The sequence below is a fragment of the Xiphophorus maculatus genome, chromosome 21 (genome assembly GCF_002775205.1).
Source record: "Xiphophorus maculatus strain JP 163 A chromosome 21, X_maculatus-5.0-male, whole genome shotgun sequence".
NCBI lineage: Eukaryota > Metazoa > Chordata > Actinopteri > Cyprinodontiformes > Poeciliidae > Xiphophorus > Xiphophorus maculatus.
The window spans coordinates 19,239,097-19,265,667 of record NC_036463.1 but is presented as its reverse complement, the minus strand read 5'-3'; the positions used below and the strand labels follow the sequence as shown (position 1 = coordinate 19,265,667).

Here is a 26,571-nt window from a genome sequence, read left to right as displayed (position 1 = left end):
CCGGTGTTTTGCCTTAAGGCCTCCAAATGGAGAAGTCTGCTTTTGGGAATAACTAAAACTAGCAATGAAGAAAAAATCTTTGACAGAGAATTGAAGACTGGTAGTTATAGAGCCCTGCTCTGGTTTTTGTAAATAAAATGTCAAAACAAGTGTGAGTATTCATTATCCTGAAAGTATGTTTCTATTTCTCTTTTCCCCACTTACATCCCCCCCCCCCTGGTTACTGAAGTGTGGAAAACACACCTCCGTTTATACATTTCCAGACATGCCCTGCATGGAAAGCAGACTGGCAATACAAAGGAGACGATGTAAACACCGAATGCCTGTCTCTGTGTGCGTTCTGACTGTCATGGAGGTGTTTACCCTGCGTGCTGGAACACGGTCTGAAGAATGGGCATTCATAGTACGTCCTAATGTCATGACATGCTTACATCATACTATGAGGTGTCATTACTTACAAAGACCGCTTTGATACTGACTCACTTAAAAAAAAAAGCAACAGTTCCTTGACGTTCAAGTAGATTCAAGTAGAGCTTTCTACCGAAGGCTTCCAAGGTACTGACAATAGCTTTGAGCGTTTAAGAAGCTGTTAAGAAGTTCTTGTGGTTCAATAATCTTCTACGAGTGAACTAACACACGCACATACAAAAATAAATGTGATCTGACAAGAAAACACCAAAGAGCCACAGAGTGAGTTCGGTTGCCCCTGGACTTCGGATGCCGCAAGAACTTACATGTTGTCGGCAGATTCAAGGCAGAATTTACGGTATTTACGGAGGAGCAAGGCTGGCATCCTGCGAAGCACCACAAATCTGGAGCAAACTTCCAGAAAACTGCAAAACAGCCAAAACACTGAGCTTATTCAAATCAAGGCTTTAACCCCCTCTGTTTGGATGAATGTTGTTAAGTAGTAAGTGGAACATTGATCGACATATTCCATGTGTACTTGCGTGATCATTTTAATGATGGCATCTGACGAAATGTAATGTTTTATTGTTTGTGTCATAATTAGCAACTGCATGACGCTTCTACGATGTAGAAGATCATTACAACTGCCTCGCTGCTGAAATGCGCCACACAAATAGACGTGACAGCGACTCTCTTTGGCAGAACGTCTCTGAGTTTAGGAGAAACCACAGTGCCTCGTGAAGGCATGCATACCACGTGGACCCGTTCATACTTTCTCACGTTACAGCTCCAAAATTCATTGTATTTTCTTTAGGAATTTCATGTGATAGCTCAGAAAATTATATATATGTTTCAAGATTTTATTGCAAACATGAACCTAAAAATGTTGAGGTATACTTTTATACAGTCCTCATTGCTCTAAAACAATGTATCCACTCCGTGCTGCATTAACAGACATTAACGCTTTTATCGAATAAGTGTGAAATTAATTAAATATGAAGTGAAAGACAACTGCTTAAGTGTTTCCCCCCCCCCCCTCATCTTCTTCTGATGATACATCATCAGAACAAAGCAGCTGAGTCTGTACAAGAACATTCGGCGGGAATGTTATGTTGGCTAGGTGCCTCGCTCGATTGTACGATTTAAAACCTGAAGGATTGAGGTTCTGTTAAAAAAAACACACACACACACACACACAATTGCTTTAATGAAGGGCCTGACGCACGCTGAGGCTTGCACAGCAGGTTGGAAAGCTCTACTACGAGCTGCTGCTACCTCGACTGTATGAGGAAAAAATAAAAAAATCATTAGCTCAAGGCAATGTTAATCCACAATCCTGAGTAAGACGCCAAAACATTCAACGTGTAATGAGGCGAGAGCACGTTAAGCCCAAAAACAAACAAGTAACTTTGGCCGTTGCTTTTAATTGTGACATGTCTTGTCTTGTTCATCTTCTACCCCTGAACCTGCTCACAGTTTTGACCAAATTTTAATGTTAATACATGCGGTTTGCTCTTATTTACAAATTGTAATTATGACGAGGAGAAGCAAATGCATGCATTTAGAGTCAGGTTTCCTTCTGCTTGGTCTTCTTTTGAGGATTCAGTACAGGTTTTGGGAAAAAAAAAAAAAATCTTTAACTGCCTTGTTTGTGGTTTTTTTGGGGCGCATGTTGCACAGTGTGAATGTTGAGAGTTGATGTTACCGTTTCAGCCCTCAGGTTTTATGGGTTAACAAATTCAACCAGATGCCGTTCCACATACTTGTTCTGGAATAAACAGACATTTACAGTGTGTTGAAGGAGTATTTCAGGTTTCGCTTGGGAATAGTTTTTTTTTTTTTCCACGACACACAACCACAAATTTGGGTCTCGTTCCACCTTCTTCCACGTGATTACTGTGTCCTCTACAGCGCCTGGTTGCTGCTAATTATTAACCAGAGGAACATGTGGATGGAAAAAGAAGTATCCAAGTGAGTCATTTGGTGTAGCATCTGACTATGCATATTTTATAATGGCATCATCCATTAATATTAAGCGCATACGTATGGATTTCAATGTGGTCTGTTTCGAGAGGAGAAAAGGGTTTGACCCCGACGTGATTTGAACACGCAACCTTCTGATCTGGAGTCAGACGCGCTACCGTTGCGCCACGAGGCCTTCAACGCCTGTCTACCTGAAAGAGGATGATACAACCAGAGTGTTGGTCATTTTGATGTCCATTTGTAAATCAGATATATACCGTGAGATTTAGCCGTGATGTCCCCTTCAAAGACGAACAATTTCCGAAGAAAATCAGTCCTGAACAGGGGATTAATATTTTATTTCTCTTTAAGCTTACGTCAGCACCAAGGACAGCTGCCTATTATAGCTGTTCTCCTTCCGCACGCTCACGCGCACTCAGCGCGAGACGACAAACAAATAAAAGCACGCTAATCACAATGAAACGCGGACGTCAAGTGCGTAAAAAAAAAAGAGTTTATACTAATGTACTTGTCAAAGAGTATTTAAAATCCACTCAGGTTGATATTTCTGATTTAATATATGAATGACAAACATGAATTAAAACATTTTTTTCTATAACTTTAAAATGCAAATGATTTCATTGAAATTGTTTTAACATTGATACAAATAGTGCTGTTAAACCAGCATGGCAACATTTTTCAAATATTATGCAGTAAAAAGTTCTCTTATTACGGTAAATACTTTACGACATAAAATCGTTATTTTAAAAACTAATTACACTCGTACTTCGAGCTTAATTTATGTTGGGGTTTTTTTAAACTATAAGGGTGTAAGGATGAACTGGTAGAATATTAAACCTACATTAGCTGTCCAGTAGGTGGCAGTATACTAGATAGAGCCTTTTATTACTCAGAATAAAAACAGAAAGAGGCTCGTTATTAAGGTAAAGTAAATCAGATACACACCAGCCAATAGCAAAAGGATGAAAAATTCAACTACATTCTCACAAAAAAACCACGTAAGAATTTAATTTTAGCACAGCAGCATAGACTCGTCAACCACATTCTGTGAGAACTCTAATGGACATATCACAGGTATTTACATAAAAGCTTTCAGTGTTTTTATTTATTTATTTTGACAAGCAGCAAGATCATGTTTGTCACTCATTTCTCTTTACATGTGAAAGATAACAATAGTCAGTATACCAGTTTTATTACAATGTTTTTTTTTTCCTAAGTTCAGTACATTTAACAAAGAAAGAAAGAGGAAAAAAAAAACACACAACTGCAAACGTGAGAAAAGAAAGCATGTTTAATATGTAGCCATCAATATGTCTTTTGTCCCCCCCCCTCTGTACTCTTTCAACAAATAGGCTCTTCTGATCTTTCTTTTCCAACAGCTAGAGAGGCATGTTCTTTTTGACGTTGGACGCACAGGTGCGTGGCACTGGTGATGCTGTAAACAGTTTAAAAACCAGAAAGTGGGAGAGGTTCGAATAGGAGAGGGGCCTATCAGAGTGGTGGTGCGAGCCGGCTGTCTGGCGTTGACATGATGTCATCAGTCATTTTTTTAAATTCTTTTTTTTTTTTTCCCCGTAGATGGAGGCACAAAGTCCTGCTTTTGATCGTCGCAGACAGCCTGCAGTTCAAAATTCTAAATTAGATGAATGAGTCTGTTGTTGCGGTTTTTGTTCATAATTTGAAACCTGTCTCATAGGTGAGTCTCTGTGTGGAGATGCTCCCTTCGTCGTCGGCTCATGGGGCCTATGCGACGTAGCTGTACTCGTCGGCCGACGTCTGGCTCCGCTCGATGTACTGCTTGTCGATGAGCACCTCGATGCACTTCTTGATCATGCTGATACTGGGGTTGAACCTGGCTTTGGACTGATTGATTACCTGAACACGTTTAGGAAAAAAAAAAAAAGAATTAAAAAAAAAAAAACACAAGGCATTGGGTGATTTTTAGACCGTTACTTTTCTCCCTGTGTTCCTTGGTCTTCGTGTTGCTCTTTGTTCCCTAATATTCTCTAACAAACCTCCAAGACCTTCAGAGAACAGCTGGATTTATACTAAGAATGAGATGATTAATCAAATTAATCGCCACAAATTGATTACTAATCTAGTAATCGATTAATCGTTGACTGGTGTATACAAACTCAAAAAAAAAAAAGAAAAAGGAAGTCAATTTCCGAAAGAACAATACCCAAAGCAGTAATTAAGTCAAAAGTGTACAATATATATAAATTTTTGCATTTATGATAAAACCACATTTGTCTCTATATATGTTTTATCCAAAACTCCTCAATCTGAACTGCTTTTAGCTACACCGGTTCAAATTCGCTGAAGAAATAAAATAATAATTTTTTGAAGTCCTGATTTATCATGAGATGAAATTACACATAGAAAGACCCCATGTTTACATATATTAAAATGTATGTTTATTCACATTTTACATTTACTGTTTTAAAAAAATCTGGTTGAGACAACTCCTCAATTATACTTAAGTAGGCAAGTATGCTTTTAATATAATAGAACTAAATTTAATTCAACTCAAAAATACTTAAGTTATTCCAAATGACAATTAAATGTTGTAACTTATATCACTCAAATATCGTCAAAACAGTCGTTGCGGATGATCTCCAACAGCAGTCAATCTCGCAACGAATCTGAAGTGGCCTCTGACTGACTGGAGTCGCACATCATAAGTATTTGAAAGTAAAAGAAAGGAGAGAAAAAAAAAATCCTTCCAGCTAAGCAGCATCCAAAACCAGAGGGAAAAGTTGTCCAAACATGCAACGCCTCAATCAAAAGAGCTATAAACAAAGATCGAATGAAAAGAACAGTTCAGAACTAGTGTAATAGAGGTATTGCAATAATGAGTGAACAATTTCAGGACGCTCCTGATCGCTTTGTTTTGTGTCACTTACGTATGTTCACCCTTTATCCCCGCTAATGTTCATAAATCCTAACAGTTCAAATTGAAAAGGTCTTGACCCTATCCACCCACTCACCTCCTGGATGAGGGCGTTGTGTCGGAGGACCTTCCGCGCCTTCATGATCCTCACTATAGCAGCTTGTAAATACATTTTGCGGTCCTCGTCGACGGCGCTCCTCGTCTGCTCCATCTCCTGAACGTTACAGACACGCGGCGGTACAGTTGGTTATCGCACGGCCCATTTCTCAGCAGGTTGGCGGCCGGCAGTAGCCTTACCTGCGGCGTGTCTTTCTGCATCGACGTCGTAATCTTGAACTTTGTTCGTTTACTGGTGAAACTCATATTTAGTGAAAACGTGGACTCTGTTTCGATCTCCTCCTGTGCACAGGGGAAAACGTACACTACTTTCAACGTCTGAACCCAAAACCTGAGTGTACCTCACCGCTAATCTGAGGGTAAAAAGTAACTGTAGCCAAACATTGTTTTGCGTTAGACCTTCTGCGAGTCGTGGTTTAGCATCTTGACGTCCATCAGGGACTTGATGGTCTTCTGCAGCTCCTTCTCGTTCATCTGGGTGCCGTCCTGCAGCTCCTTGTACGTTACCGTCTGGCTGTTGTTGAAGGCCAGAAGCACAGCCATCTGGTATGTGGTTACCATGGCAACGTAGGGTTTGGATAGGAAGTTCATTTTTACTTCGCCTGTGAGAAGGGGTAACAAGCATAACGCCAAAGTTCAGAAACTCTCGTCGTGTTACTTTTAAATAGAGTCCAATGACGTTTGCACAAGATTACTGTGGAGTGTAAAGCTGCAAAGAGTTTCTGCAGGTCTAACCAACTTAAATTTAAGATTTTTAGAGACTGTTGTGAATGATGTTTAAGACCTGTATTGCCACAGAAATGTGCAAACTTCATCTAGCCAATTGGTGAGAAATTTACACTTGCCCATCATAAATGCAAAAAAAGCTAGCTAGCATGCAAAGGGTATGTTAGTCTTGAGTGCGACTCAAACTTTTGCCTGACAACAAAGTCCCACGAGAGATAAAAAAAATACATTGAATATATGAGATTAAATAATCCAGACAAGGCAAAGTTTAAAATCTGTGATTGCCGTCTCAAAGGCAAGCTTACTTTTTAAAAATGAATTTAAGGCCTTAATTTAAAGATGTGATGACACTCTGCGACAAGAGCTTTAAAAAGGACAGAACACTATTATAATGTCTTTTCCTCTAAGTTTAACCAGAACATGCTGAATCATCTTACTAAATCTGCCATCGTTTTGTGTTACCTGTGCAGAGATAGTGCAGCCAAGTCAACTTCCTCCCACTGAAGTGCTGATTATAGAACAATTCAAACTGCAAAACAGGGCAAAAACAGACAGACATGATCAGAAGGCGCTTCTTTCGCTACAAGTACAAATCTCAGCAGCTTCGCTCACCATCTGAACGCTCTTCTCTAGTTCTTGAGGGATGGCGAACGTCGACGAGGGGACGTGTGTGAGAGGCCAAGCGCCAGCCTGCAAAAAAAGCAGACGATATGCCAAAAGTGTTAACTTTTGCATCTTTTCAACCGCCCGTTTTCGGCTTCCTCATTGCCGACCTGTAATACGTAGATCTGGAAACTGATCCCCAGGTCCACCACCGTCTCCTGCGTCTTGATAAAATTGTTGAACTTGTTGTTGAGGTCGGCGCTCACGCTCATGTCCGTGTACATTCTGTGAAGTTTGCTGGTGAACTCGTAGCCACAAGCCTGCTGCAAAGTGGACAGAATGAGGTCATAGGTCATTATAATAAAAGTAATACACATAATTACAGTGACCTCTATTGACACATTACACAAGAGTCTACTGGTGAAGAAAAATAATGAAAAAGCTTGTTTAAACACTCAAGAAATCTGCTGTTTATTTACCTTTAGTTTGTTGATCATTGCTTCTTCTGAATCCATTGACAATGATAAACCGTGTATTAACCGCTTTGCTAACATTCTGGCATAAAACTAAGAAAAAAAACAAGAGAAAAAAACAAATGTGATGAGTTTTGGATCTATTTAAAGCTTCAAACTGAGTCACATTTGGGTATACTGTAGCACAAAAAGCTTCCTGTACCTTTTGAAAGATGTCTTTGTCGTCTATGTACTTGAACACTGTGATGAAACTGGTCAGCTTGTCCTCCACCTCGTTTTCCGTCATCCCCTTTGCAGATTTCTTCAGCAGATTGTCGCAGTATTTTGCCAGCTGGTCAGAGATAGCAGCAGGAAGGGGGTGACTCGGTCAAGGCTCTGCACGTGCAATTCGACATGAGAGTTCCTGTGTGTGTGTGTGTGTGTGTGTACTCACAAGTTCTGGGGCTTTGCAGATGGACTTCGGCTCCCTAAAGTTCACCACAGACGTCAAAGCCTACGAGAGAGAGAGAGACGGCAAGAGAGATTAAAGTGGTAGAAAGGCAATTATAATCAAGGCAAAAAAAAAAAAAAAACTACTACAAGACCACTCTGCAATGAGGCAACAGCTATTTGTGGTTTGTACCTTATCAAGTGCGCTCATGAAGTGTTGATCTCCATTTAGGACTGTGTTAATGAGCTGAACAAATTTACTGTGAACCTCAAGCACGGACTCCACGAAAAGGGTCGGCATCTAAAGGGAGACGGAGCAGAAATAGTTCCCGTCAAAAGTCTAAAAATCAAAAACACAAACAACAAGGCACTTTGAAAGTCCGATGGAATGAACATAACGTGTGGAGCGGTACTAACATTTTCCTGAGAGAGATTACTGGTGCCTCTGATGCCCTCGTTGTGGATGTGGACCTGCAGCTCCTGGATCATGTGAGGCAACCCGTTTGACACGGCCCGCAACAGGGTGTACATGTTGGCCATGTCTGAACGGAACAAACCATTTCACCGGTCGCTGTTAGCTGAGGTTGCAGCGTGCGAACGGCGTCAGGACATCAAAAAAAAAAAAAAGAAGCACAAAGCGTACTGACCGTCTCTCTTCTCTTGCCTGATGATGTTCTGGCACTCCCCGTGTAGGAACTGCAGGTGATCGGCCACCATCCTCTGCTGGCATTCATGAATGACTTTGGAGTAGGAGCTGGGGTGCAGGTACTTCCGACATCGGACTTCTTCATCTTTCAATCGGCCCAGGACCTATGAGACGAGAGCGACACAAAATATAGAGAAAGAAGGGTTTTTCTTCTCATAGCAGGAAGTTGTTTTAGATGAGTCAACAACACTGAGCTTGACCAGACAGGAAGTGACTGGATGAAATGTTGGCTTTACTCCCCACTGACTGATTGGACAGGAAGCTTGAAATGATTAATTGTATTAATTGTGATTAATCGACTATTGAAGTAATTGTCAACTAATTTAGTAATCAATTAATCGTTGACTGGAGTATAGAGACTAAAAAAAGAAAAGGCCAATTGCTGAAAGAGCAACATATCCAGAGCAGTAATTAAGCCAAAACTGTACAAAATATTTTGTATTTAAGAGAAATACACTTTTGTATGTAAATATGTTTTACCCTAAACTCCCCAAGAGACATCATTTAAGGTTCACATGGTTAAAATTCAGGAAAGGAATGCTACGTTGTTACAATTTAGTCAATAAAATGTTTATTTTCTGTGCTGCTCGTTCTTTTAATGTATTTTTAATATTCTATAAAAACGCTGATTAAATGACAAATTTGTAGACAAGCTTTTCCTAGCCAATTAATCGTCAGAGTGATCGATTACTACAAAACTCGTTAGTTGCGGCCCTACTGTCATCCACTAAAAGGATCACCTTGGTAAGAAATAGGGCTGAGGATCAGGGGAACAGAATTAAAGCCAGAGGTCAACACAATATCAGGTCTGTGATAGTGGCTTAATGTTTGAGCTAATAATCAAGATTACAAACAGCCTGGTTGAACATTAAGAAATTGTGTGAACCCAAACTCGACCAATAAACGAGTCCCCGCGTTCTCTGTCTGGCGACTTACCTTCTCCATATACTGTGAGCAGTTGGATTCCTGGAGAAGATTGGAGGCTTCCTGTTTGTAATACTCTCCTGTTTTTATCAGAAAAGGCCCTTCAAAGATTTCTTGATAAAACTGCAACACAGGAATAAAAAAAAAAAACAAACAACAACTGAGAAACATATTCTTTTGTAAACATTAACACAATCCAACAGTGGGGGAAACAAGTATAGTCAAAAATACATGTGAAAGTCTTTCCTCAGTAGATAGACTTTGAATGACTGACATGAAATGTACTTCTGATGTCAGTAATTTACACGTAAACAGAAATAAAGTAAATCTGTCCAACAATTGAGAATATGTATGATAAAGTGCAGTACATGGGGAATATTTCAGGTTCCATGGAAACAAGTGATCCACCTAATGATCTGTACATACATACCACACAAGACTCCACTGCTGAAGAAAAACCATGGAAAAGCTTGTTTAAAGTTGGCTGAAGAACATTTAAACAAGTACCGTATTATCCGGCCTATAAGTTGGCACTTTTTTCAGAATTTGTCTGGTCCTGTGACCTTTAGTCAGGTGTACACATAATGCACAAGATTGCACTTCTGAAAAATAATGGAAAAGTTTGTTTAATGTCTACTGTGGAAAATTTGGATAAGTACCATATTATCTGGTCTATAAGTCGCACTTATTTTCATAATTTGGTCCAGTGACTTATACTCAAGAGCAACTTATGTATGCCTTTTTCCCCTTATTTTTTTGTTCAATATTTTTCATGACTTATGCAACTTACATTCCGGTGCGACTTACTGTCCAGAAAATATGGTGAACGAGGTACTGAAAAAAAAATAAAAAAAATCTCTTCTGGTCAAGGTGGGACCACAACTCAACACCGTGTTCGGTGAATAAATAAAGAAAACTCAACACAAAAAGTGAATTTTTGAGTGGGGGGGACAGCATGATTTGATTCCATCTTTCCAGATATGATACCGGGAAACGTCAAATAATTAACAAAAGGATGACAAGATAAGGAATCTGGAGATAAAACAAGGGTGAATGTTTTAGCAAAATGATTATCCCAAGTACAGGAATGAAACTGGAAGCTTAAATCTGGATGTATTTGATGGAATAGTTCCAGTTCTGATTTACGTATGCATTTCTTGGATCGTTACCAACATCTGTTGTGAATTCCGTGTTCACAGCCAAACCTAGCAATAAAATTTTGGCATGTTCAGTGGTTATTTTCGTCGCTGTGCAAGCAATTTAGTGGACTTCGCAGTTTTAGCTCTGGATTTTGACCCTTGTGTCTTTTAATGACACCATATACACAGAAAGAATAAAAACAACAACAACAACAAAAAAGCTTGAATACAGCGCAGATTGGGAGAACAGGTGTTTGCTTGTCGGCTCACCTTTAGCGGAAACTTCTTCTTGTACTGTTCAACATGAACAAAAGAGTTGATGACCCCGTGGATTACCTTCTGGTTGGGGTTTTCACCGCAGCGATCACTGCAAGACAGCACAGGTTGAAGACCTGATCATGACGTGTGTTTCCAAACGGGGGGGGGGGGTGAGTCTTGAGGGAATGATTTGTTGATACAACTCGTGTGAAAGTGTTGCAAACATGAGCAGACATGATTTTTATGAAAGTTTTTTTTTTTGTTTTTTTTGGCACAACAGTCGCTGAAAGGCACTCAAAACTCATTGCTTTTAACTAAGCTAAAAGTTCTATACAGAATCTACTATTATCACATCAGTTGTACGTTATGGAACGAAAAAGAAAAGTTTTTTGAAAGAAAGCTCACTTCTTTATTTCATTCAACAACATCCGGATGAGGACGGCCTGCAGGGGTTCAATCATCAGCTTCTTCCACATATCTAGAGCCAGCTGCAACAACAAGACGGCATTTTGTCACTGTATTATTGTCTCAGAACAGAAATAACAAATTATTTCATCTCAATCAAGTGGGAGACACAAAAAACAATAAGCAACATGTGGAAGAATGGCTGAGTACCTCTCCGATCTCCATCAGCGGCTCATTCATGTCCACTCCCCCATAGCCGTACTGCAGGTCTGCTTCTGTTAGCTTGTTCTTCTTGATAAACTGCGTGTTCAGATACCTGGACGGCATTGGGACAGGCGTAAGATGATGAAATTAGTCGACTGGTTTCATCAGTGACTGCATGTTTTAGTTTCGATTTTATTCCCCCAGTGAAAACCAGAAATAAAAGTCTTGTTTTGGTAGCTGCTTTCCAACGGATTCTGGTAAACTCAGAGACCAGGCAGGGGCTGGTTACTGGTTTCATGGTATAACAAGGTGTGAAAGGTTAAGGTTAAATTCTGCTGTTCGACATGGACAAGCATTACGTTTCTAAGTACGGTTGCGGTTTTCTAACCGATCATCAATGTTGCCGATTCCGAATTTCTTTTGTGTCTGAAAAGTCGCTAAATACAACAAAGTTAAGTTGGCAAAAGTGGGGCGACTGTTGTCAGCCGCACTTTTTATTGTGATATTTTGTTGCACATTTGTAATACTGGTAAAGATTATGATTAAAAAAAATCTTATTTTTGATTGTCACTGCATGGCATAGTATTCATGGCTGCACAAACACAAATATCAGTCTTGAAAAACATTCCCATTTGAAATGGACGTCTCTTTCTTGAAATGTGTTATTATTAACTCTAAACTGCACATGGTAACCACATTTAATCTGATTTTCAAATTTACTGTAACCAGCCACCAAACTGATCCCCACTGGCTGAATATGGTCACTTTAAGATGCATGACGTTTCTTCAGATGTGCTATCTGCCTCTGTTATGCTAAATATCAAAGACATTTACCATGATGTAAAAAATAAATAAACAAATAGCACACTTTTTTTTTTTCTAAAATACAAATTGATCCCCACACAGTGAGCCACTCCCTGTGCTTTATGAGGTAACACTATAAATAACAGGCATTTAGATGCACAGTCACTCTTGTGAAGAAACAAAAATAAAAATAGACTTGAAAGTTCTTTAAAAAGAAACACCGACTCGAATTGGGACACTTAATGCGTCTGCTGGCATCTGGCACGAGTCGTTTTCAATAAAAAAAACAACAACTAATAAATAAAAACCATAATGGCAGGATCACTGTTGCTTGTGAAAAGAGAGAAGCGACACCCTCTGCGTTTAGGCAGCTGAGACGAAAATCTGTGCTGGATCAGAAATGCAACTGAGCAGGTGTGTTTCTGTGGAAAAAGACCCCATAAATATGTGAAGAAAAAAAAAAGAGACTAAATTAAGTCTATAAATGATTAAGGACAACAAAGTGATAAGCTGACTCTGTTTAGGATGAAAAAGTGATACTAATAGGAGTGGGGAACTCAAAACACTCGGGTCTTTTTCCAGTAAATGAACACATCATGTTTGGAGGTTGCAGTAACAACAGTCACCTTCAATGTGGAACTTGTTACTTATGGGAAATAGCTCAAAGTTTCACTTTCTCTATCAGTAAGGTGGTGAAAATGGCTGGATTTGGAAATATCGGCATACTTTTAGGAAATCTCAGAGATTGAGTGAAGAGCTTCATCCACTAGAGTAGGGGTGACCAAAGTGTGGCCTCGGGCCATTTTTGGTCTTGGGAATCATTTGTGTGGTCCCTGAGTGCAGCTCAAATAAATAAATAAATAAATAAAATAAATAAAATTGGCTCTGCAGCAAATGCAGCTGATACAGAAGGATGTTTTATTTTTTGAGATGACTTTCAATGAAAAGTAAACTGTTGTCAGGTAGATAATTCATATCTTTCTTTTTTACAGCTCAAGTTTGTTCTGCTTTCACTTTTAAATCCCACAAACATCCAGCGCTTTTTTTTTTTTTTTCCAAAATGGGAAAACAAACCTATTCCTTAAATTTGGCCAAATAGAGGCTAAAATGTTTTCTAGAAATCAATCAACCCAAAAAGTTAGGAAACTGGAAGCCTTTCTTCTATTTAGGCAAACATCTGAGATCATTTGTTCGTTTCTACTTTGTTTCATTACAATATTACATACTTAATTATTTCGGAACAGATTAAACAAATCCTTCAAAAATAAAATCTGTTTAATTATTTAATCAAAAAAAAAAAAAGAAAAAGAAAATCAAAGTTCCCCCTTTCAACTTGGTGTCTTTCGCCCACAATGCAAAAGTTTTGGACACCGCTGCTTTTGGGAGGATGCCAATACAACCAATCACCAACAAGATGCTAAAACAACTCAATGTTGACAGAGGGAACATTTTGTCTTAGTTGTGAAATAACAGAAAGCACTATTTCACAAAGATTACGCCGCTCTTGATATAAATGATTAATTACCGCTACGCAACTTTTACATCTTCTTGCATTAAAGTTTCTTAGTAGACAAATCAGAAAGAGCAAGAATTGGTATTTAAAGCTAAGTAAGTTAAAGCTACAAATTTCCAATTAGCGAATCTCTAAAGACAATGCAACATCACACATTTTCCTTTAAAAATAAACCGGAAGATTAAATTCCGTAAACAGCAGCGTTTCACCTGTACAAGCAGTCCATGTAGTCAGCTCCTTTGCTGTACTCTTCCCAGTACCTGTGGTACATAACTAAAACCTTTTCCTCTGATTCCAGTACTTTCTAAAAAAAAAAAAAAACAAAGACAACAACACACAAACGAGTACAGAAGGTGTTAAGAGCAGGAGGAGCACAACAGGAGGTGAACAGGTCGGCAGCAGAGGGTTCGGTGAGTTCTTACCTTGTACAACTGCCTGACATGGTTCTCGAGGAAAACCTTGGTCTCTGTGTATAATCTTTCACCCAAAGGCTCTGGGTATGCAACGCACAAGGCATAAATATCGCTGGAGTTGGGAGTTCAGGATGAACACATTGTTAGTTGCACAAGTAACAACGTTGTATGTGATTATTTACGACAATTACGTTATATAGTTTTGCTACTAAGTCGGCAATGGTCAGCGTGAGATGACCTTGACTGCCGTATTTATGCAAAAATGTCCAACGCAAATGCGTCACATGATCCAATTTGTCTGATCTACAACAATTTGCTGAAGTTTTTCAAACTATATGTGAAGAAAATTCAGCCAATTAAATTCATACTTAGGCCCTTCATTAACCTTCAAGTTGCATTATGAAACACTGCAATATAGGATACGAGAATCTATCGTTCCACGTGGCTCTTTCCACGTAGTCGAGCATCACAACAGCCTTGATTGTAGTTAGTAGCTTGTTCCATGTCTCGTCGAAATCCACCACCCGCGGCTTCAAAGACATGGTACAGCTTCTATTTCACCCTAAAAGAAAATAAAAAAATTATAACAAAATAAAACTAGATGAAAATGCATTTGGGGTGGTGGGAACAAAAAAAGATGCTCTAACCTTGACCTTACAATTCATCTTTTAATTTAGAGGACCATTATAAGTCCTATCAGAACGCTTAAGACTGCCAAGTTAGAATGTTGAAAGTATAAACATAGTGGCAAGGAAAAGAAAGTCGATTATGACAGTATAATTGACATTAAATGCATTGTAATAAGACACCAAATGCACGTTTAAGACTGAGAATAGGGCTAAAAAAATACTACGTTACTGAAAACTACACAAAACAAAACTAATCCTGAAACTAAATCAGTGTAAGAAGCTCTAAGTTTGCCTTAAAACCTCTGTTCAAATCGTCATCATCGAAGCTCCGGGTTACCGAATGCATCTGAACAATCATCTCCGTCAAGTACCCAGGATTACCACAGCAACAACGTCCCCCAAAAAACACAATGAACACTCAGGTGTGTCCCAGAAAAATCACATTACATCGTGTACCAAAACGGAGGCCCCGTGTTACTGTAACAGGTCATTTAAAGACAAAAATAACACTGCAGCGTCATGACAGCTTTTGGTTCCAGCTACTTATTGTACACAATTACTCGTCTCGGATAAATACACGTTACTGTCGCTTGATAAACACCCCTCTTACCGTTACTATAAACGTAGCTAAGTAAAGGTTGCTGGCTAGCGGAATGACAATCCCAAAATAGGCTGGCGAGCTAAAAGGCTAACTAGCTTCTAGCTAACATGCTACTTCTTCTTCCTGCTCAGTGCCATTCAATTTCTAGGGAACAGCTAGCTACTAGCCGGCTAGTGGCTAGCTAACGGTAGCTTGGCTATCACTATCAAATTGTCATCTTAGTAGTTTCAGCACAGTCGCTCTGACAGCTCAGCAAAACATGTCGCTACAGTCACACAGAACAGCACGCTCAGGTCGAGAAAAGTCGTGAAAGTGCTACCAACCTCTGTACACTAGTTACTTTTATAAAAGTCAGCTTTCTCCGCTGTCACGGACTTGATTTCGCTTTACAAGTCTTCCCTAGTACCTCCAGGATCAAACCATTTCGACTAGTTGGGAATACGCCGTAAAGAAACAAGTAAATGTATTTGAAATGCTATTTTATGATTTTCAACGTGCGAGTTTGTTTACAAATTATACTTAGACTTAGGAACTGTTTTTCAGTTGCTTATACTACTGAGAAATAAATTGACCGCGTCAGTCCCAAATAACAAAAACACCCTCGTTTTTAATGGTATCGCCCAAAACTACGGGAACCTCTTTGGACGCGTTTCATAAAACTTTTATTTTCAGTATAATAATAATAATAATAATAATAATAATAATAATAATAATAATAATAATAATAATAATACATTTATAAAATAATTGCTTTTACTTTTAATATTCTATTATCAATTATATCATTTATGTTCTTGTATATTCCTTTTATATATAATAATTATTATTATCATTATTATTATCATCATTGTTGTTATTGTTGTTGTTTTTCAGTTTACAGTACAAATAGACAACATGTCGTTAACTCTATGCTTCTTGCTCATGGGCTTTGAATGTGGAACGAACAAAACCAAAACAAGAAAACGGTCAAACAGTTACTTGGCAACAGAATAAAGCACCAATTAAATTGTGCGAAAACAGACTGATTAAAAAAAATAAAACTACAACTGAGGCCACGCTCCGGCGAAATTAAGCAGTCTTTATCGTGAGTCACGCCATTTACTGTTGTTATTAAGAGTAAGCAATGTTAGTACATTAGCTCTTTACTATTTACTTTACAGTGTAACTTTAAACTTTAACTTGCTGGTGTTTACAAAACGTAGCGCCCCAGGCAGTAATGCTAGATGAAACATCAGTTAGCTTTGTGCTATCCTGACCAAACTTGTGAATTTTCCTGAAGTGCATCATATTTTCATAGCTAGGTTTCCCCTGAACCTTCAACATCTTACCAAAGCCACCAGAGGGTGACACGTAAGACATTTTTATCCCCAAATGAGCCTTTCGTTGTAATAACCATACTTCTGTGAAACGTGCAGTTTAATACAAGGCAGGTTCCTCTTTCTGATAAATTGCTTTAATTTTAAATAGCAGAAGTGTTCAATTGTAAATTCATCGCCAGCAAATAACAACTCGGTAACAATCCAAAAGCACTTGGCAAACATTTGCCATTGATTAAACAAATGGCTGTGTAATTAAGCGACCAAGCATTTCATTAGTCATGGGTTATTTGATTGATTGACGTCAAACACAAAAGTGAGCACACCCTTCCAATTTTTGTAAATATTTCTTTTCATAATACAGCACTGAAGATGTGACACTTTGATGCAATGTATCAAATCATTGTACAGCTTGTAACTGTATAACCAAAATAACTCAACTCACCTGCTCCCCATTCACACCTGATACCTTGTAACGCCAACAAGTCACGTAATTCCAGGGAGGGAAAATGTTTAATTGGGCACAATTTGGACATTTTTCCATTGTGAGGTACGCCCTTTAGACTCCAGCAATGTAGACATTAATAGCCGTGTGTTTTAGAGTTTTAAAGAGATACCCTGCATAAAGATGCAGAACCAAAGACTAACTGTTTAACATTTTGTACCACTGGGATTCCCTTGCAGGCTTAGTCAGTCACAATGTACCAAATTAAGTCCGAGGGAAATGATCAGGTTTACCAGCGAACCATGGAAGCCCAGCACAGTAAGCATGTCCGAAAGCATGATCACAAACAGTTATTATATTATGATATGTAATATATCTGAGCCTTTTTCCCATTCTGCTTGTTCCAGCTGGGCTTTTTCAGGCACCTCCTGTCGGTTACGTTCTTAACACAATGCCAAACCTGCCGTCCTCTTCCATGGGCTGCGCCCAGATGCCACAGCCTCCACCTCCCACTGCGTTTCCGCTTTATGAGGAGATGTACAACTGTATGCAGCAGCGTTGGATGTACTCACTGTCAGGTAACACCTCATCTTCATCTAGACTACTGCGTGTAATGATCCAAAATCTCTAAGATCCAATCTCTAAGCTTTGACACAAGGGACGTTGTGTCAAAGCTGTGTCTTGTAACAACTGTGTAATATTTTATAAATTTCAAACTAAATCACCAAGCGATGAAACCGGTTGCAATAATCTCAGCTGAGAAACACAACTGTCCTGTCTTTAAAGCATTTATTTGTTTTGTTTTGTTGTCGTCAAGGCGTTCCTGCCCAGGTAAAGCAAGACAGTACGCTAACCCTGGCATCTGTTCCTGTAAGAAGAACCAATGAGCAGCCAGTAGCAGAGGACATGGATTCACTGCAAGGACCAAACGGTTTTGTTATGGCACAAGGTAACTCCTTCCTTCATTCCTTCCTTCTTCCCTCCCACTTTTCCATCCCTCCTCTCTCTGCAAGGCGATCGTGCCTTTTTCCTTTCAGTTATTGATGAATAGATGCCCATAGTTGCCTGGGTAGATGTGAAAGTAGGATTTTCCCACATCACCTTCTTAAATGTCACCACACAACATTTCTCTGTTATCAGGTTACATTAAAAAAACATGAGCTGGAACCAAATGGAAACTGTCACATTCAGATATATATGGGTTTGTTGGCATGTTCTCCGGTAAAGATGAATAAAGTGTGAAAAGGTATCCAAAGTTGAGAAATTCATTTGGATATTCACTGGCGTCAACACCGATGCTAGTCAGCTACCATTTACCAAAAGGGCAGCAGATAACATTGTCCGATAACTTTTATAAAGTTTTGGGTGAGGAGAGCGCGATCTTTGACCGTCTGGCTCTCTAGATTATTCCTGAATCTGATCTGGTGAAGCAGTTATGTGCTCATTAGAATATTTTTGGGGGGAATTATTAATCTGCTGAAATACCCAATGAAGACCAGTTCTTAGTTTCTCTGGCAAATGCTACCGTTTTTGTTTTATCTTTTGGTATTTCAAAAAGTTTATAATCACACTGCCCCTTTTACAATGTTCATAGAGTCATTACTTGCAGACAGTTGGTTGTCATTTGAACGCCATCCGATGGCTATGGAAGTTTGATGATCCTGAGATTCCACCCTTTGGAGTAACCCACACCATCCTCATCCTCATTAAAAAGACAGTGTGAGAAGTGACGATAAGTAATTTATTAAATGTTGTCGTAACTCAAATGATCCAGGCATCTCCAGGGAGTCATTGGGGATGGGGATGCTGTAAGCAGGAGGAATCTTTGGTAGCAGTCAGTCTTACAACAAATATAACGAAGCCTCTGACTGAAGACTGTTGCTGTATCACAGTCTCGTGACTGTCATGAAATGCTAACAGCTCAATAGCCAAGTCTTGGATAATACCATCAGTTTTTGCAAGCACTGCTTATCAACCTCATTTGCTTTTGCAGCTCCTCTTTAAATCCCCTCTTTTTCTGGCCATGTAGTTGGAAAGTTGGAGTCGGGAATATGCCCATTGTGATTGATAGCAGAGATGGTTTGAGTTTCGTTCTTCTTGCTATGCTCTTAAGCTACTTTGATTTAAGTATGTCTAACAAGACACATGGAAAATCAAATTCATTAAGGTATCTAAGGTCCAAAAGATCATAGTAGTTTAAAACTTCTGGAAAAACTGTAAAGTGCAAAAAAAAAACCCACAACAACAAAAAAAACTTGAGATTTTTGTTGAATAAAAAGTCTTAAATTAAGGCCTTAAAATGTCTTAAATTAATTTGAAAAATGTCTGTAGATTGGACAGTCAATGTTAATCACAGATCTTAAATTTTGTCGTGGCAGACAAGACTTCACAATTTTTGACATATGCTTAATTGTTATGCAGCAACTTCCCCCAACCATCCTAATATATATAAAAAAAAATTTTTTTTAAATTCCCTTCTCACCCACCACGGGTGGTTCTTATCCTCTGAGCTCGGGTCCTCTACCAGAGGCCTGGGAGCTTGAGGGTCCTGCGCAGTATCTTGGCTGTGCCAAGGACTGCACATTTCTGGACTGAGATGTCTGATGTTGTTCCTGGGATCTGTTGTAGCCATTGGTCCAGTTTGGGGGTGACTGCCCCGAGGGCCCCGATGACCACAGGCACCACTGTGGTCTTCACCTTCCAGGCCCTCTCCAGTTCCTCCCTGAGGCCCTGGTATTTCTCTAGTTTCTCGTGCTCCTTTTTCCTGATGTTGCAGTCGCTTGGTATTGCTACATCTACCACAACGGCTTTCCTCTGTTGTTTATCCACTACGACAATGTCTGGTTGGTTCGCCATTACCATTTTGTCTGTCTGGATCTGGAAGTCCCACAGGATCTTAGCTCTGGTGTTCTCCGCCATCTTTGGGGGTGTTTCCCACTTTGATCTCGGGGTTTCCAGTCCATATTCTGCACAGATGTTTCTGTACACTATGCCTGCAACTTGGTTATGTCGTTCCATGTACGCTTTCCCTGCCAGTATCTTGCACCCTGCTGTTATGTGCTGGACTGTCTCAGGGGCCTCCTTGCATAACCTACACCTTGGGTCTTGTCTGGTGTGGTAGATCTCTCTCTCTCTCTCTCTCTCTCTCTATATATATATATATATATATATATATATATATATATATATATATATAGGTCTATTTGGAGTTGCTGAAACTTTGAGGTAAATGAACAATTTCCTCCATCACACATTGTCCTGTCTGTACCTCTGCACTGCCTGTAGAGGGAGCCTTTTCCTTTAGTATTGGCCATAAGGAAAAGGCTCTGGTATTATGAGCGCCACTATTTACTCTAAAACCTCTAATTAGTTTGATTTATTTATGAGGATACTAAAGAAAAAAACTATGGGCAGAGTGCTGTTTTTATTTATAGATGAAAATAATTTAGTTTTTTGCCTCACTTATGATTGGAAGTGCATATTTCTATATATTTTTTTTTAATTTAAGATAATACCAAATGATGGGTCAAGAGCTGATTTAACATTTTGCCCAATCCACCAGGAAGGCTACCTATCTCAATTGCTAGCGCTAAGCTAAAAAGTGATTCTTAATCACAGCCTGCTTTCAAAGAGCAGGATCATTCATACGCTCAAGATGAGGAAATACAAACAGCAGAGTCCCTGACTCATAGTGCTGTGTCAGGCAGCTGGGGGGAGGCGGGAGAGAACAAACCATACTGTTGACATCAAGCAGTGATGTCATAGTGATGTCAATGCCTAATTGTAAACTGCATACATAGTCTCACTGTTGCTTGCGGTGACATTTCAGTGCTGGAGAAGACTTTGAAGAAGACAGTCTCTTCTTGGGAACGTGGGATCGGATACAGCATGGCTGTAACTGGAGATGAGACAGAAGCAGGTATGTGTTTTACTTTGTAACTAAGATGAAGTACTACTTTATGATTTGTTGAATAGCTATATGTTTAACTCAAACTAGTTGCATGTGGAATGAGGTGGAGAGCTTTGGAATGGAAAAATGAATTTGTTTTCTTTTAAAAAAAAAATTAGATTTTCCTTGGGAAATGTAGTCTTGACTTGAAATGTAGTGTTGACTTCATATAATAACATTTAGATTACTCGCTTGAAAAAAGTAGTTCATTGGCATATATAGCATGCTAAAATCCAACAAGCTCACTTTGAGAAACACTTTGGAAAAGCTCTGCGTTTCTCTCGCCCGTCATCTGTGAAATGCTTCAGTGCTGTGCGCTACCCACTCACTCACTTACTCACTTGCATAGCAGCAGTGGCTGACGTCACTGCTTTTCCTGGAACAGACCCCCAGCAGCAACGTGTAAATGTGAAACAGCAAATAAGATGTACCCTGACGTCAGTCGCAGGACTCGCTGCGATTAGATACGGCTCATTTTTTTTGCAAGCGCCACATATAACTGAATTAGTCAGCAGATTGAGGACGACATGAGGGGAGAGTTCTGTTGACAGAGCGATAGATAAGCAATGTATTGTCACTTAATTCATTTTCTATGTTATTGCCTTTAGCTTTGATTTGTTGAAAATGCACTTGTGCATTTGTTTTGCCTGGAAAAGGCTCAGTCACCTAGTTAATCCAAACTAAACGGTTATGTTCCTGTTTGTAGCTGGTTGTTCTGGATGAAAGGAGAAATTGGAATCAAACTTTCTGAACCAAAACAGTTTGAAAATAAAAAATAAAAATATTTTCCCATGTAAAGTGTGGAAAATTATCACAAAAAATGACTGAAGTTTCCGTTTGTTTTCAGGAACTTTTTACAGGAACCGGGATTGTTCTCTGGTGCCATTTGTTGCTATTTCCCTGAATGTTGAGGGGGGTGGTGCTTTGTGGTGCATTCTGATTGGTTGAATCTTGTAAGAATGATACACCATAGTCCTGTAGGTCAGTTTAAACTCTGCTGTGACTTACATTATCTGTTACCTTTAAATATTATTGATTTAAATGACACAAATTGGCATGAAGTTTGACATTTCAGGTTTCACTATTTTATTTCTTTTATTAATAATTTCTTCAGTTTAAAAATGGAAACATATTTTCCTTTTTCATACATCAGCCGTCGGAGGAGACGTGGGTGTCTTTAATGTGCAGTTGAGTAAAACAAATTTATTTTCCCAATAAATTGGTTATTGCAAATTTACGTTTATTTCCGTGATTTCAATTTGCACAACTTTATGGAAATGGAAACATGGCAAATTCTAAAAAAAAAAATCATTTTTTATCAAATGTTTTTGCGCTAGTATGACATGGTTGTTTTGGCCTTATCGAAATAGATGTATTTCACAAAACTGCAGTGGAAACACTTTTTTTTGTATCACAGGAGTCACATGATCAACAGCCGGATGTCGCTACTGGTGAAAGCCATAAAGACAACAGGAAGTGGGAGGATGATTAATGTTTTTTTTTTGTTTTTTTTTGGGCAATGTGCAGCCGGCTCCACCAGCACACAGTTCATAAAAAGTTGTGCGTCATTCGAATGTGTTGAATCGCTGACAAAAATGTGTAGCCTGGGCTGAATTCTCCTCCATGCTTATTTGCTGTTCAAACACAAAAACTGTTTTGGGGGATTTTTTTAATTATTGTTTTAACAGATTTGCTAACATTTGACCTGTTGTCTTTTAGTCTATAACACATTATTTTATGTCCCATTATTTTTAACTTGTTAGCTACCGAGTAACCAGTATCCGGTACCCCCTATACTGTAGTAGATCAATCTAGTAGTTTGACGTACTGTATTTATTTGGCCTCTTCCCAGGCTCTGTTGCTGCTGGCGACTTTCCCAACTGCCAGCAACGCAACCCCACCTCTAGGCTGTTGAAGACCGAGTCCGGGTTTGGGAGTTACGGCCCTCAGAAGCCTTTAGAGGACTCCTTGCAGAAGAGGGAGCTCCGCCTAATGAAAAACAGGTAGAGAGGGACCAGTCATTCTCTCTTGTTAGGTCATTCATCTTTCTGTTAGCTTTTCTGTGACGTATTTTTGAAGGAAAGAATGACTGTTGTGGTTCCCCAGCCACAAAATGCTATTTTGTTGAGGCTTTGTATCGTTTCAATCGTGCTTTGTCTCAGTATGCTAAAAATCCATCCAACCAAAGTGTAGTTCTACTTTAGCGTCATCATAGCAGTCATGACCGAAACATTACAAAGAAGCTTTCATTATTTATGGCTCCAATACGCTCTCTGTTTAATCCGGGAGAGGAGCCAAAGATGTCCAGGCCTCTAATCGTTGCCGCTGTCGCTTCCAGGGAAGCTGCGCGAGAGTGTCGGCGAAAGAAGAAGGAGTACGTCTCGTGCCTGGAAAACCGCGTGGCCGTGCTGGAGCAGCAAAACAAGACTCTCATAGAGGAGCTCAGAGCCCTGAAAGACATCTACGGACACAAAGTGGAGTGACTGTGTTGCAGAGGAGATGGGCAACTTGGGATCCCGTGGACTTTTGTCTGTTTCAGTGGCGTGTTTTTGAATGGAGTCTGGAATAACAAACGCGCTGACACAAAGCACTCCTCGTCGTTAATTTTCTGTGTTCACACAATGATGTCAGGATTTCGAGGGCCGCAATTATCCAACACCAGCAGGACAAACGAGAGCGAGTATTAGGGGGGAAGGTTTGTAAGTGCGCGCCGGTGTTTACCGGACACAAACGAGTGAGGTTGAGTGAAAATAGCAGAAGTCACTGCCTTTATTCATGCCGCCATCTCATTTTATTTGTGTCGCATTCTGTATTCCGCATGATTAGCTCGGCATTGTTTTGCATCGCCAGCTGATGTTGTGAGAAGAAAAAAAAACTTGAGAATGTATTTCAAAAAACTACATTTACAATTATTCCTCTCTAAAAAAAAAAAAAAAATCCTGATATTATTATAGTTGCAGGATATTCAATATTTTAGCTGAAAACCAGACTATAAGGTCCCAAAGTTCATATATGCGATGACATGTCTCAAGACAAGTATCATTGCTTATTTATTTTTGGGCAGGTTTTTTTTTTGCCTCAACAGTTTTATGTTAGATGTATATTTTGTTAATAAAATCCCTCATTGGTTTTGTGAGTGAGGAAAGGAGGTTTATATTAACAATACTGTTTAAACCCATTTTGCCTGCCGGATTTTGTGTTTTATTTATTTTTGTTATGTGTTTTTATTCTCTTCAAACACTGTTTGATGGGTTTAGTTTCACCATATTAAAAGATCTTAGACTTTTACACCGATTTTGCCCAAACAGTTTTTTCATCTTGATACCGTGCCAATGCGGATGCAATGTATTGTAAGTATTGTTCAGTTTTTAGGTTCACATTTGGAAAAGTTGAGTCCAATTTTAAGAGGAGATTTAAATGTGTTGATAAAGATTTGGAAATGTAAGGAGTTTTATTCAATGCAGAGGAAATGGTATGCCAAAATAATTCATTAAAAAAAATACTTTATTAATCCCATATGAATCTTCATGTGTTCCAGAGTAGTTCCCAAAACAGAACCTTGAGGAACAAGCATTAAAAAAAAGAAAAAAGATGATAAATGCTATCATCCTCTGTTATAATTTTTTTTCTTTACTATAAAACTGATGTATTTTTACCCAAGGTTATCAAACTTTGAAACTTTTATACGGACTCATACCTCAACAAGTGCATAAGAGAGCTTTTACCATCTTCATATTCAACCTTGTGTGACTACTCAGATGTTTTGTCCTTCAATTTTTCTACCACTATCAGATGTTTTGTCACATTTTCCAACCGTCAGGCGTAAAAACCCCCAAAAAACATTCTAGTGTTTTCATATGCAGTACACAGTGAGAAAGGATGAGTACGTTTTCCATAAGCCTCACCCAACTGAGAATGGATATTTGAAGAGAACAGAATGCTTCTAACTAGAAAACACGATATACTGTCTCCCATGGAAACCATATTAATCTAAACACCTAAGTGTGGACTAGTCGGGAATTTTGCCACCTGTAGATTGCAATTATGGAAGACTTTCTGACAGAATAAACACAGATTAGGACTTTGATTAATTTTGCACTGCAGGAGATCAGAAACACCATTCAGAAGATGATCTGCTGTGAAACTGCATTCCTGTGAATGCTTCAAACAAAACCCAGCCGTTCTCTGGTTTGACTGAAACAAAACCACACTGGAAAACTCACTGTTCCGGAGCAAGACGCATGTCTGATTTTAGGTTACGTCCTGGATCCAGTCACACATACTGTCAAACATGACAGCATCGATAAAATATGTTATAATGGTTGTTCTACATAAGTCAATTAACACACACACCCACCCAAAAACATTTTACTGACTGAACCGCAAAACGTTCTCACTCCAACACAAAACTCACCCCGTATCAAAAAGTGCAATGTACTTGCATTACCAGTAGGATGTGCCATACCATCGTACTTGACTGCAGCTACCGCGTGATTATCACACAATGTGGAATAAATCTATATAAAATGGATTTCTAGCAAGTAGATAGATGTATTTCATGGAGTTACCTAATTCAAACTGGATTCACAACTACAACCAATGGAAATAGTGTGTAAGACAAGCTCTTTCAGAATTCACCAATACATTTAATTAAAGGAGAGATTTGATCACTTTCTTGGTATTTATTCCTATAGTTCATCAAAAAAAATATATGTAGATAAAATGATACAGATGAAGATAGGGGGGAATATATATTATATATAATTATATATATATATAAAGCAGAAAAACGTTTAGGTTATTGTGTAGCCAACTGTCAATTTTTTTAAATTTGCAAAATGTTAAAAGGACTTTAAATCCAATACTCTCACCCAGGTGCCCTATAATACCAAGACCACCACTGTATGCAACATAATATTTTGTGTATAAAGTAACATTTTGGGGAGTAAAACTTTTTTGTCATTAGTTGTCCAATACAAAATCCTACAGAGACCTTAAACAACGTATTCCAATGAAAAATATTGGAGTTGCTACATCCAAGCCCTGCAGCACCGGTATAGGTCACTTATTATTAGAATAGAATTTATTACATTGCCTGTAAACATTAAAAAAGGATCACTATGAAAACAGACCGTCTTCAGAAGCACATCTGCACTAATCCAACTGTAAAACCCAGGGGACTATCACTTTAGTCTATTTATTACTCAGCTGTAACCACCCACTTGAACCGGAAACGTTTCTACCACGGCCACAACGTAGATGTGTTCAAGTACAGACAGAAATGTTGTAATTTCCTTTCGTTCTTCGGCATACAACATAATTATGTTTTAGGAAATATAAAAGCAAGGTGGTTAGCAAATAAAATCGATTCCTTGTCTTATCCAGGGTGCTTTTTTATTTACCAATTTTGAAATGTAAGGTAAACCTTAAGAAAGCTACTTGTTTTTAGCATAGTTTTAACCATGTTTACCATAATTAGGATTAACTGCATTTGGAGTTTTTAAAACATAAAACCGGTGATTTTATTCACTCACTACTCTGTTTTTCAGGCGCTAGCTACATAGAATTTGTTCAGAAGAAAAATAAATAATAGCGCTTTTTAAAAAATCCTATTTTATGCGAAGTACTTGAAT

General features: G+C 38.8%; 2 protein-coding genes and 1 non-coding gene across 3 annotated transcripts; 1 reads left to right on the top strand and 2 right to left on the bottom strand.

The window, feature by feature from the left end:
* Positions 1-2,494: 2,494 nt before the first annotated feature.
* Positions 2,495-2,566, bottom strand: trnaw-cca. The gene has a single exon. It is a non-coding gene; the product is annotated as a tRNA-Trp (tRNA).
* A 910-nt stretch (positions 2,567-3,476) lies between these two features.
* Positions 3,477-15,635, bottom strand: cul2 (cullin 2). The gene is made up of 21 exons (XM_005803710.3): positions 15,552-15,635; positions 14,422-14,560; positions 14,008-14,110; positions 13,795-13,889; positions 11,275-11,380; positions 11,065-11,147; positions 10,672-10,768; positions 9,275-9,385; positions 8,280-8,442; positions 8,050-8,174; positions 7,826-7,933; positions 7,637-7,696; positions 7,406-7,534; positions 7,210-7,296; positions 6,901-7,053; positions 6,740-6,817; positions 6,590-6,656; positions 5,801-6,003; positions 5,582-5,683; positions 5,382-5,498; positions 3,477-4,266 (listed from the first exon to the last, which is right to left on the bottom strand). Exons 2-21 carry the CDS (start codon positions 14,538-14,540, stop codon positions 4,135-4,137), a joined length of 2,238 nt encoding a protein of 745 aa, XP_005803767.1. The 5' UTR covers positions 14,541-14,560; positions 15,552-15,635; the 3' UTR covers positions 3,477-4,134.
* A 1,608-nt stretch (positions 15,636-17,243) lies between these two features.
* LOC102223472 (cyclic AMP-responsive element-binding protein 1) lies at positions 17,244-24,226 on the top strand. Its single transcript, XM_023326004.1, has 6 exons — positions 17,244-17,307; positions 17,397-17,567; positions 17,807-17,938; positions 20,819-20,908; positions 22,791-22,941; positions 23,277-24,226. The coding sequence occupies exons 1-6, from the start codon at positions 17,244-17,246 to the stop codon at positions 23,419-23,421; spliced, it is 753 nt and encodes a 250-aa protein (XP_023181772.1). The 3' UTR covers positions 23,422-24,226.
* The last annotated feature ends 2,345 nt before the right edge of the window (positions 24,227-26,571 follow it).

Excerpts from the sequence above, each read along its gene's own strand:
- cul2 (XM_005803710.3), bottom strand. The coding sequence starts at position 14,540 with ATGTCTTTGAAGCCGCGGGTGGTGGATTTCGACGAGACATGGAACAAG. Across the intron at positions 7,934-8,049 it reads GTAATCTCTCTCAGGAAAAT|ATGCCGACCCTTTTCGTGGA; the intron begins GTTAGTACCGCT and ends GTCTCCCTTTAG. Across the intron at positions 6,004-6,589 it reads GCTGCACTATCTCTGCACAG|GCGAAGTAAAAATGAACTTC; the intron begins GTAACACAAAAC and ends CCCTTCTCACAG.
- LOC102223472 (XM_023326004.1), top strand. The coding sequence starts at position 17,244 with ATGTACCAAATTAAGTCCGAGGGAAATGATCAGGTTTACCAGCGAACC. Across the intron at positions 17,308-17,396 it reads AACCATGGAAGCCCAGCACA|CTGGGCTTTTTCAGGCACCT; the intron begins GTAAGCATGTCC and ends TGCTTGTTCCAG. Across the intron at positions 17,939-20,818 it reads CGGTTTTGTTATGGCACAAG|TGCTGGAGAAGACTTTGAAG; the intron begins GTAACTCCTTCC and ends GTGACATTTCAG.